The sequence below is a fragment of the Gavialis gangeticus genome, unplaced genomic scaffold (assembly GCF_001723915.1).
Source record: "Gavialis gangeticus isolate Ggan-Ray unplaced genomic scaffold, GavGan_comp1, whole genome shotgun sequence".
Taxonomy (NCBI): Eukaryota; Metazoa; Chordata; order Crocodylia; family Gavialidae; genus Gavialis; species Gavialis gangeticus.
Window position 1 is genome coordinate 19,110,997 of NW_017729016.1, and position 11,643 is coordinate 19,122,639.

General features: G+C 49.6%; 1 protein-coding gene across 1 annotated transcript in view; it reads left to right on the plus strand.

The window, feature by feature from the left end:
* Positions 1-3,077: 3,077 nt before the first annotated feature.
* The window catches only part of LOC109294316 (cytochrome P450 3A1-like), a 52,355-nt gene continuing 43,789 nt past the window's right edge, over positions 3,078-11,643 (plus strand). The window contains exons 1-7 of the mRNA XM_019512616.1: positions 3,078-3,094; positions 3,858-3,957; positions 4,306-4,419; positions 4,872-4,960; positions 5,703-5,724; positions 7,724-7,846; positions 8,101-8,326. Of these exons, the coding sequence (XP_019368161.1) occupies positions 3,078-3,094; positions 3,858-3,957; positions 4,306-4,419; positions 4,872-4,960; positions 5,703-5,724; positions 7,724-7,846; positions 8,101-8,326 (691 nt within the window). The remainder of the gene's footprint in view (positions 3,095-3,857; positions 3,958-4,305; positions 4,420-4,871; positions 4,961-5,702; positions 5,725-7,723; positions 7,847-8,100; positions 8,327-11,643) is intronic.

The window sequence follows — 11,643 nt, forward strand, 5'->3', positions numbered from 1 at the left end:
GGAAATCCAGATCTTTTTTTTTTTCTTTTATAGAGGGAAAGAAAGTAGAGATTGGGGTCATGTACAGTGCGTTCTTGGCCCGAAAAACTCCCTACCAGCCCTGGCAGTCTGCAAGCAGCTCATTTGTGCAAGGAAAGCATACGGCTCCTCCTACTGAGCCACGTGACCCACAACACCATTTTCAGTAAAACTCTTTGGCCTGAAAAGCTTTTAAAGACTTCGCTTTGTGCTGGGAAATTGGCTCCTTCAGAGCTGGCAGGAAGACGAGAGGGATTTCCTTCCAAATTTATCCTTAGAAACACGAATGCCGTTCCTAACATTTCTGGTGCTCTTCCTACTCTAAGTAGGAGCCGATGTCTCTTACCTGTATCAGACAACGAAGCTAAGATCTGAGCTTTGCCCCCAGCCCCCAAATGGGCCAAATAGGACTGAAACCCACTCTCAGAGTGGGGCACTCTGTGCAAGGGAAAAGCACTCCGGGTAGCATGCTTTCCACTTGGACTAAGGCTGTCTCACTAGATGCCTTTGCTGTCTCAGGGAGGCGGGGGTTATCCAGTGGAGTTGTGCCAGCCGAAGCCCATTTTCAATACAGTTATCCAGGCCAACGGCACTGCTGCCGCTGCTGTTTGTGTTGCTATGGGGAGCTGGCGTGAGCTGCACTGGCAGGAGTGCAACTTGCTGGGTAAATGGTGTCCCTGCTGGGCACGCTTCACTGGGCTCAGTGTACTAGTGTCCACACTGCCAGCCAACCCTTTTATTAAGACATAGCCTAAGCAATGACCAGTCTCAGGCTGGAGGCCAGCTCCCACCGTTACCCAGGCCAGCATGCTCAGCTTGGGTGCCTGGAGCAGGGGCCCGGAAGGAGATCTGAGCATACAGATGTCTGCAGAGCTCCACCAAAACTATGTACTCAAGAGAATAAGTTTAAGTAAGTATGAGTAGCAATTTTACCTAGGTGTAAAAATTAAGTTTCAAAGGGTGCGTCTACATGAGAGGCTAACTGTGCAGTAGCCTAATAGCACTGCTCAGTAGCGTGCTGGGCAACACCTGTGTTAATACGCTACTGCGCAGTTAGTATCACAAAAACCCTGTGTGCTGGTGTTACTGCGCAGTAGTGTGAGTTACAGCGCATTGGTTATCCAAGTACTCAACTTAATGCGCAGTAACTACAGTGCATTAATGAACATGTAGACTGGATGGGCTATTCAGCAAGGAATGTGGTCCAAGTCTGAAGAGTGAAGCTTTTGAGGTGATTCTTATACTCAGTATTCTCAGATTTTTATATTTTTATATTTTTTATACCTGCTTTCCTGGCTTAGCTCAGTTTCCTGGTTCCAACTGCTGAAAACTCTAGACGTACTTAGTACGTTATTTTACCAGTAATATGCATATGACCTCTGTCTAACTGAGCTATTGAGAGTACCTTGCCTATTGCCAAGCCGAAATGCCTATTTTTAATCACCTGCGCAAACTCTATCTGCCCTAAACATAGATTTAGTTGGTATAAAACCACTACTTGACTTTAACCCTGAGCTGATGTCTCTTCACCTCTCTTTCTCTTGCCTTTTCAACTCTTCTCCCTTATGATGTTTTCTTGCCTGTTCATTTCCTTTGCCTCTTTTCTTAGCCAGACTCTGGCCAAACAGATGTCAGTAAAGGCTATAATACATGACCATTAAGCATCTTATGTCCTATTATAGCCATAAGAGTGGGGCAGTATGTGCAAACCTACACATGAAAGCCCTGCAATTCATTAACTGGCCCTCTGGTTACCTGGCAGCTACAGGATCTGGCCATACTGGCTCTTTAAGAAGCTGTGCATTCCCGAGCCAACACCTCTGCCATTCATCAGGATGCATCTTGAATACCAGAAAGTGAGTGACAAAAAAATGTATGCTCTGCTAATTCTTCGTGCTGTGAGTTGGTTTGGATGATAATGGCTTTTCAGTAACCTGGCATCCTGGGAGGGAGAGTGTGTGGGTGCAAACAAAATTACTTTTGAAATGTTTCCAAGTGAACATGCTTGAAAGTGCTTCAACAGGGGAAAGTCCCAGCTGGAGGAAACACACATCCGGGCTCTGTGGCAACTCCTAGCTGGTTGCAAAATTGCCATGGATGTCTGGCTCTCTGCTGCAGGGATTCTGGCTGCAGCCCCGCTTCCCTCTATCTCTCCTCTCTCCTTTTCATGGATGCAGAGGGATAGGAATTGGGGCCGAACAGTTCTGCATGCTACAGCCGCTCCCTGGCTCTGCAACCTCCAGCCCAAATCATCTCTGCCTCCCAGCTCCCCCTCTGACCCATGTCCACCCTGCTCCTCTTCCCTCTCACGTGAAGATCCTCCCGCACGCCCTGTGTGCGCACAAGAGGAGGTCTTGCAGGGAGTTTGACCAGAAGTGCTTTGAGAAGTACGGCAAAATATAGGGGTGTTTCACACTGAATAAAACTCCCAGTTCAGGGTGCGCGCAGGGAACCCCCAAACAGATGCATCGATGCCCTTTCCAAGGGATGGTTGCTGAGCATAGCTTCTCTGTCTCCAACCAAGGCCCCATCCTGGCATTGCTCCCAGCTTCCCTGCAATTGCAGGGGGCTTTCCAGGACAGGGGAAGAGCAGAAAGACAGCAGTCCAGCTTCTTTTGAATTTTGCAGCTCTGCCATGCCCCAGAAAACTGTGGCAACAGGAGCACAAGTCTGGGCAGCCCCGAGAGCTGCCCTGAGAGCACTGAATGGAGGCAGAAACTGCCCCACCTGGGTGCTCTGCCTTCTGCCTCAGCACCGGGTTTCTCACAAGGGGCTTCCCCAACCCTTACACCTGGAGGCAATCGCATATCAGATCAGTGTGGCCCAGACATATTGTCTCCGCTCCAGGTGAGCTCTCCCAGTCAGGGGAGGCATTACTCCTTCGACAGCCTAATAGCCCCCCAATAGCAATCCTGACTGCTGGGTTGCAAAGGAGCCAGGCTCAGGGTGAGGTCCAGGTAGGCTGGAAGATCCAGCATTGGCTGGATAGACTTTTATCTCATCCCTCAGCCCCTCAGGGCAGAAGCTACCTTCCAACCTGGCTCTCTGCCTCAGGCACAATGCCGGCTTTGTGCTGGTAGGAACGCAGGGTCTCCTCTCAAGTTGCCCCTGGGAGCCTTAGACAGCAGGGGGATTGTTGCATGTAAGGCTGGAAAGTTCTTTGCAAGCTTTCGGACACAAGCACAAGCACCCTCCCTCAGGCGTGGGGAGTCGCTGCTGTTCTAAGATAGCTAATGAAACCCAAAATGTTTTTAAGAGAGACTTGTGAAGCCTGAAGCCCCCACCCCTGGTGCCAGCCTCCCCTGCCCTTCAGCTCAGCCCTTAGTTTTTAATGTTCTTCAGCCAACCTCAGCTGAAACACTGATTCAGAGGTCATTTTTCCCCTCTCGCTGTTTGTCTGAGGCACCGTGCAGAGAAATCCATTTACCCCACATTTAGACTAATCTGACTAGCTGTATTATCACCAGGTAGCAATGACAGAAACAAAGAGTGCTTGGACAGCGCAAACACGGTGAATCAATGCAATGATAATCAGTATGCCTCCTGCTAAAATACACCCTGCTTGGCAAACTCGGTTCTCAATAATGGAGGCATTTGCTGGATATGCCCAGATGTCAGCGCCATCCCTCCACCCCATATCTCCTGTTCAACGTATAATAAAAACAGTGTCAGCTTCTGATCTCTGACACCACTTTTGCAAGAGGGGTGTGATGCTGTTTAAGTCTGGGCATGTACGCGGTATCAGGTACGCATGCATATTTATTGATAACCAAATCAAGGCGCACCTGCTCTGCATAACAGCAAGCAAAGGACTAAGTGTGAGTTTGTCTTTTGCCCAGGACTTACGATGGCAGGCAGCCCATGACAGCTATTGTGGACACAGCGATCATCAAAGCCATCCTGGTGAAAGACTCTCGTGGCCTCTTTACCAATCGCAGGGTAGGTGTCTGAGCTGTCCCATGAGATCTGAGAGAGTGCCCATGTACGAGAAAGGCAAAGTTTCTCCTAGTGCAGCCTCTGAACATACCATTGGCAGATGCACTCTGTGATCTCTGAGTGCCCTATGCCTCACTTTACCCGTCTACAAGGGAAGCTGCTGTATGGCAGCCCCAGTTTGAAAGTACTGTAGACTTGTGCATTCTTCAACCATGCTCAGCCTCTGCTTCTACATTTATAGCGGCTGAAAGACCAGTGTCCGCGATCCATTTTCAGGGTCACCAGATTGCTTGAAGTCCCAAGGGAGTGCCCTGTTTAACCGGGTGCCCTTACTGTATTCTTCCTATTTAGGACTTTGGTCTCAACGGTGTCCTGGGCTGTGCCATTACAAGAGCTAGAGATGAGCAGGGGAAGAGGATTTGCACTGCGGTCTTTCTGACATTCACCAGCAGGAGGCGAAAGTGGGTAAAACGAGTGGTTCCAGCCTTAAAAGACAGTGGGGCCTGTTTGCCAGGAGTGTGTCTATCGAGGCTCCCATTCATGCCTACTCTCCCGCCATGTGATGGCTTGCCACATTAGGTGATGGCGATCTCCCCCGTTCTCCTTCTCGGCGGGGCATTCGCGGCGGACAGTCAATTGAGTGATGGGTTTACACGCTGAGGCCTGGAAGCTCATTTCCCTGGAGCCCGTTGTTGATCTGAGTCATCTTCTTGCAGACCTGTCTTCAGAAAGAGCGATAGGACACTGGGCTGATCTGAAGCCCTGCACTGATGCTCCTCCCCGCTCCTCAAGGCAGACAGTTGTGGCTATTAGCTGATAATTAGCAGACAGCAATGCCAAAGCGCCTGGCAGTGTGTGCCCCTGCTTAATGGACGGGAAGGAGTCTGCAGCGCCTTCTGCTTCATTTTGCATTTCAGATATTACCCATCATTAATTGCTATGCAGAGACATTAATGAAAATGGTGCAGAAGAAAGTGGCTAATGAGGAGTCCATGGACATGAAGAAGCGAGTCCCCAGGGGCAGCAGGACTGTGCCCATTACGTGGGTGGGGAATGAGTCTCGGAGGTGTGTAAGCCAATTGTCTGGAGTAGTTTTGGCAGCCCTGGACACACCGCCAAGTTGCAGAGTTTGCAGTTCCACTCGGCAAAACCGTGATGTGGGCATGTTTTACATGCTTATGGCTGTTCAGAGGCTTCCACAACATGAGCCAGGCCCCCACACAGATACTACGTGTTGTCTGTAAGGTGTTCACTTCTCTCTCCCCTGCTCAGGCCAGGCCAGAATTTGACTAGGATGACTCTGGTTTTGTTCCCTGATGAGCTGTTGGGGGGATTTTTTTGGAAAGGGAGAAAATCAAGGCCATCCCAAAATCCCAACAAACCACAGACATGGATGCCACAGTTGGGGTCAACTCCCCAGTGCCTTGTAGAGATGAGAGGTGTTTCCTTGGCTGTGCTGGTGGAAATCAGTGCACAATTGTTGCCAGTCTGAATTGCAGTTCAGCTGTATCCATCCTACTGTGCAGTGTGATGGACTTGGAAAGTGTCACGATGTGGACTGAAGGGAGTTTAGATCTGGAAGGAACTGAGGAGATGGGACCTAAGCGGTGTAAGGAGTCACAACCAAGGAGTCAGGCGTTTGCAGGTAGTGAGTCCATTCACAGGGGAAAAGTCTCTCTGCCTGAGAGAGCTGCATAAATACCGTGCCAGTGAGCTCCTGCCAGGCCTGTTCTCCCCTCTCTCCTCAGCATCTTTGGAGCCTACATCGGGGTGGGCAAAATGCAGCCCGAGGGCTGGATGCAGCCTGCCAGGCCTTTCTTTCCAGCCCACAGGGCCCCTAAAAAATTTAGAAAATTAATATTTATCTGCCTGGCTGCCTGTCATATGGCCCTCGATGGCTTGCCAAAACTCAGTAAGCAGCCCTCCACCTGAAATAATTGCCCACCCCGTCACGTGCAAAATAATTGCAACCAGCACGTCACTCACTGTGAACATCGACTCCATGGACAATCCAAAGGATCCTTTTATAGCCCGAATCAAGAGGTTCCTCTAGTACAAATTCTTTAGCCTGTTGCTTGTGTTAGTAGATACGAGGCTCCCATACACCTAAGCTCTCAGCCCTTTAGCATGGTGCATTAGGGGCTGATCTACAGGGTGTTCTTGCTCAGGAGGTCCCTTCCAGCCCCTAATGTCTATGAAATCTATGAACACACAGGAATTGCATGTTGTTGGAGTTGTTATATCTTTCCAAAGGAAATAAGGTAGAACAAGTCTTATAAATTGCTGCCCCTGCTCTCAGTGTAATGCTTGTATATGTAGAAGTAACAGTCATTAATATTCAGAGAATCTAGTGAGAGACTCTGGTTCAGGGCCAATGGATTTTTGTCCTCTTTGTAAGCCGGGAATGCAGTCCATACTGGTGCTGAACCTGTCTGATCAGCTTTCACACCTCTGCCTCTATCTTTCTGTCTCTGGGACTGAGTAGATTTCTTGCAGCTCATGATTGACTCTCAGAGCCCAGATGACAGCTCCAAACCTAAAGAGGAGTAGCATTCATATCCATATAAGACTGTAGGTCCCTTCTCCTCCCAGCAGCTAGCTTCAGTGCCCTTTGCAAGATCTGGGAAAGGGGATGGATTAGTGTCAGGGTGAACAGAAACTGCCAGCTAATTCTGGGTCTTGTGGAACTGGGAGGTGTGGTCTGGATTTTCCCCAAAAGAAGAGAACGGGGAATTGGAACTGGATTTTTCCAGGGGCTGAACATCTGTATTCCTGGCTGGTGGCAGGAGAAGCAGAATCCTCTGCACTCGTGAAATACCAGGCTGGAAACGAGGTATGCGCATAAAGCAGCATAGCCCACCTAATGGGTAAATGCCTTGCAAATTCCTTTCAAGAGTTCGGGCAAAGGACTTGGGCCCCTAGCCAGGCATATGAGAGAGGCAAAGGACCCTCAGGAAAGGTTCATATGTGCTTCTTCGTTGTATTGTCAGACTGTAGAAAACAAGCTGTGCAAACCCACCTGGGCATATCCTGTATATACTTTACTTTGCCTCTCTTCCCTACCTGTTATTTCTTGTCTTAAACTGAAATGTTTTGACCGGGATGGTGTCTGCCTATGTGTCAATACAGTGTCTGGTACTGTGGGGTTACCCTCTGATGGCTTCTCTGGCACAATGGCCATGTAAGTGTTATCTCATTTATTATTACGTGGGAGAGCCGGCCACGTGCATAGCACTTTACAAGCCGAGTCGTGCCACTCATGACACCTAGAAGCCTACAGCTTGCTTTGCAGCATAAAGGATGTCTCGGGCATCTGCCCACCTGTAGGTATCTCTATTATGTTCTCATGCTTTACGCTCCACCGCAGAGCAGCAGTGTAGTTTCTTAGGCTTGCAGTTAACACATCCTCGAGACTGCTGTACTACAGCAGAGCCTCGCACTGGGCCTGGTTCTGTTCCCATGCACAGCGGGGTGACTTGGTTGATCTGAATGGTGTCGCTCCAGATTCACACCAGTGTCGGACCCACTCTTTGCCATCATGTTGGATATGTGTTGGATTCTGGGGGACGTTCTGCTGTTGAAATTACACAGCCAACACGGAAACTGCATTGAATTGAGGCCTGAACTCTCCTTTGATCTGGGCAGAGACCTGCAAAGGTCCTAGGACACTGTGCCTTGTTGGTGACCTACTGCAGTCTTCAGGTTTCCCCCTTTCTCTGTGGGTGTGCGCCTGTCTCCGGCCCTGAGTGACACTGAAGTTTTGGTACAGGCCTTCATCTTTGCTTTTGCTGGTTATGAGACCACCCTCAAATTCCTCTCCTCTAACTTGGCAACTCACCCTGCTGTGCAGCAGCAACTGCAGGAAGAGATCGATGCTGCTCTTCCCAACAAGGTAAGAAAGGAGGAGGTTTTTGGTATCTGTGTACCAGCAGGATTGCTTCGCTCACAGCTTCTGCTCCAACCCTGGGTAGGTTAAAGTGCAGCGTTTAAGGAAGTTGGGCTCAAAACTACTGCCTCTGGGTCACAACACACTGCAACATGCAGATCTATTTGAGGTAGCCACTGTCCCTATAGGCAGCAAGGTGAACCCTGAGAGAGCTTCCTCTGGACCTGAAAATCCATTCCCCTCTGCCATACTCTCCCAAGGCCATATCCACCTACAAGGCTGTCGTGCAGATGGAGTATCTTGATATGGTGGTGAATGAATCAATCAAACTCTTCCCCCCATCTGGGTGGCTGGAGACAGCCTGCAAGAAAACCATTGTGACAAATGGAGCGACCTTGCCAAAAGGGACTGTCACCATGATCCAAGCCTACATGCTGCATCATGATCCCAGCTCTGGCCAGAGCCCGAGGAGTTCAGGCCTGAGAGGTAAGGGCCAGGAAGGGGAAAGAAACACAGTTGCTGGCTTCATCCTGAAGCCTGTGAGTGGAAACAGCAACAATAGTGGGGAAAGTGTGATTACAACGTTTAAATGAGGCGTTTATCATCGTCTGACATCTCGTCCCAACATTACCGTGCAGGGAGTTTTATGATCTACATCCATAAACTGTGCATGGAATTTAATTAACTGTATTGAAGAAAATGACAGTGAGACCAGCTCCCAGCAGCTGAAACACTGGGGGGTTTATGGCTAGATATTAAAACAAGAGCCATTGGGTGATTGGCACGATGCCATGCAAATCATCAGCAGAAGGGCAAAGGCATGTAGGAAATAAAATTTAATTTTCCAATTCTAGTTAAGAAACAATCCCTGTTCAGATTTCGCTGTCAAGTAAGACCTGGAGAAATGAAGCCAGAGACTGAGATGGAGCAAAAGTTTAGGAGAAGATACGAAGAATTAGCATCTTTCTTCATTTCTCTCTTTGGATCCAGGTTCAGTAAAGAGAGCAGAGACACGGTGGACCCCTGCACCTTCCTGCCCTTTGGGGCTGGCCCCAGGAACTGTGTTGGATTGGGGTTTGATCTTCTCAGCCTGAAAGTGGCCTTGGTTGTCCACATGTAAAAAGTTGCCTTCAGACCCTGCCAAGACACCCAGGTGAGAGCCCACATTGATGGGTGGACCATTGATCTTACTGGCCCGGTCTTGTGGAGATAGTCCCGTGTGATCGTTTTCACTTCGGTCTCAGAATAATTAGGGCAGTGCCTTCTACACACAGAAAATCCCTTCTCCCAGTAAATCCACAGGCTTGTAGTCTCTGTAGCAATGAATCCTTTTGCAGGCTTGGTTTTTTCCTTCACCCTGATAGAAAGCTTTCCCTGCGGATTAGAGACATGTTGGAATAAATGGAGTTAAGTGCCTTATGTAATTGCAAATTGGCTCAACACATGTTCCTGCCACATTCTTTAAACCTTGTAGTAAATTAATTTAATATTGGTAAAAAGTGTGAGAACAATGTCTCTGGAGTCAGAAGTCTTCTGCTTATTCAGTGAACAGAGGCATTTTGGGCAGGGGCAGTGCAAACTTTCCCACACCTCCTTGCTGATCTGCCTGCCTCTGGGGTTAGAGCAGCTCCTCTCAAAAGGGGGTGAAGCTTTGATAATTCATTCAGTTCTGGTACTCTGGCAGAGGGCATGTTTTAGTGCAGGTGCACCTATCACCTAGGAAAATGCTTTAAGCTGCAAAACTCAATAGCACATAAGCGGTCATCAGAGGAGAGTAAATTTTTTTTAGGCATTGATACTCAAATCTGTGACCCCAGTGATTTGAACTGAGCAGAGGCATAGCTGGGTAACTTTGTGTCCTGGGCAGTGGCGGCTTATGGGACGGCGGCCAAGCCAACAGCGGTTGTGGTGATACCAGGCTGGTATCAGGTGGTACCAGGTGGTAGAGGCTGCTATTTTTGTGCCCCCCTCCTAAGTTGGAGCCTGGGGCTGGTTCCTTGCTCATCCCCTCTAGTTATGCTACTGGAACTGAGTAAGTGATTTGAGGACAGACAACCTCCATAGCTGGAGAAGTTATAGAAGAGGCACCATCTGTAAGACACCTCCTCCTCCTATCAGGATGTCTGGTCTTACGTGGGATCAGCTGCAGCTCTTCTTCCAGGGACCAGTGGAAGGCAGCATTGAGAGAGCTGGAAAATGGTACTGTTCGTGTTTGTCATAAAATAAACACGTTGGCTGAAATTGTGTGTCAAATAGTCCCTGTTGCAAGCTCTGTCTGTAGCAGCCTTGGAAGAAGTCAGTGGGAGGCATCTCTTTCCTTTCCTGTGTAGAGAGTTGCAAGTTAGAGATTCTAAATTTGCCTTCTGTGAATGCTCTACGACATTCATAGGTAGGCAAAGCTCTTTGAGTCAATGTGATATCGTTTGTTAGACCAACTGAGTAGTTGGCAAAAAGTTCTGAGCAAGCTTTTGGGCATAGTCAGCCTTCTTCAGGCATGGGGAGTCTTTGCTGGTTTTACCTGGGATCAGCTTCAGCAGAGACCAGCGGAGACTCCCTATGCCCAAAGAAAGGGGACTGAGCCTGAAAGCTTGCTAAGAACTGTTTTCCAATGACTCAGTTGGTCTAATAAACAATATCACATCTACTCGAAGAACCTTGCCCGCCTGCGTCCTTAGACCAACACAGCTACAACCAAAAACCCAGCTACGGCATCCATGTTACATGTGATGCATCTATGAGCATGCTTGTTCAAGAGTTGATTTTCTTGGGAGAATATGAACCTAGTTGCCAGGGACATGCTCAAAAGAGATTTGTTTTAAAAATCAAACAAACATTCACAGATTTTATTCCTTTACCAAGAAGTGCTGTGTTTTAATTTCTGCTGACCTGAGCTGCAACTCGGCTGCTAACCCTTCAATTCATCCCATTGCTCCTTTCTTGGTGTGTGCAGAAGTTACGTTTTTCACACAATGAGGCCCCTGAAAGTGCTCTGTAACCATAACACAAAAAACATTCACAGCTGCAAAGCACTTTTAAAATGGCTGATTGCATGAAAATTTAACCCTTGTCTGATACTATATCAGACCCTGCAAGGGTTCACATTGGGCAATTCCTTCTGCATGCCCTGCGGCTTTGCAGGGATCGGCTGGTGCTTGCCCAGGTGAGCGCTGGCTCTGCCCCACCCCTGGGGCTGTCACAGAGAGGAGACACAAAACCTCTCTCCTCCCTGCACCGCTGGGCTGGGGAGTGGGGGGAAGGGAGCCCCCTCACCTTGTGTGCACCACCCCAGCTACCCCTGTCAAGCTGCCATGTGAGCAACTCGACGGTGACAGAGACTGCCATGCCTGGAGCTGGGGGAGGAGGGAAACAGAGCCCCCTGCCCACCTTGTGGGCCCAGCCCAGTTCCCCCCAGGACCCCAGCAGGGATAGCTGGGTCAGGCCTGCGAGGCAGGGGGCTCTTCCCTCTCCCCCACCCCCCCGCTCCCCACTGCAGCTCCACATGCAGCAGTCTCTGCCACTGTCAAGAAGTTTTGATGGTGGGTGGGGGAAGGGAGCCCCTTTGCTGTGCGAGCCTGGCCTGGCTTTCCACAAGACCCCAGCAGGGATAATTGTGGAGGGCCACATGGCGGCGGGGGGTGGTGTCTGCCTCCCCCCCCCAATTCTTCAGCCAGTGCTGACAATTGTCAGCTAGTGGAGATGGGCAGGCTGGGGAGAGAGTTTCCTGGGAGGCTGCTGGAGCACCCCCCCGCTTGCTGATTTGGGCCAGTGCAGGCAAGATCTGAGTCCCAGGCCCCCCCCCCCCC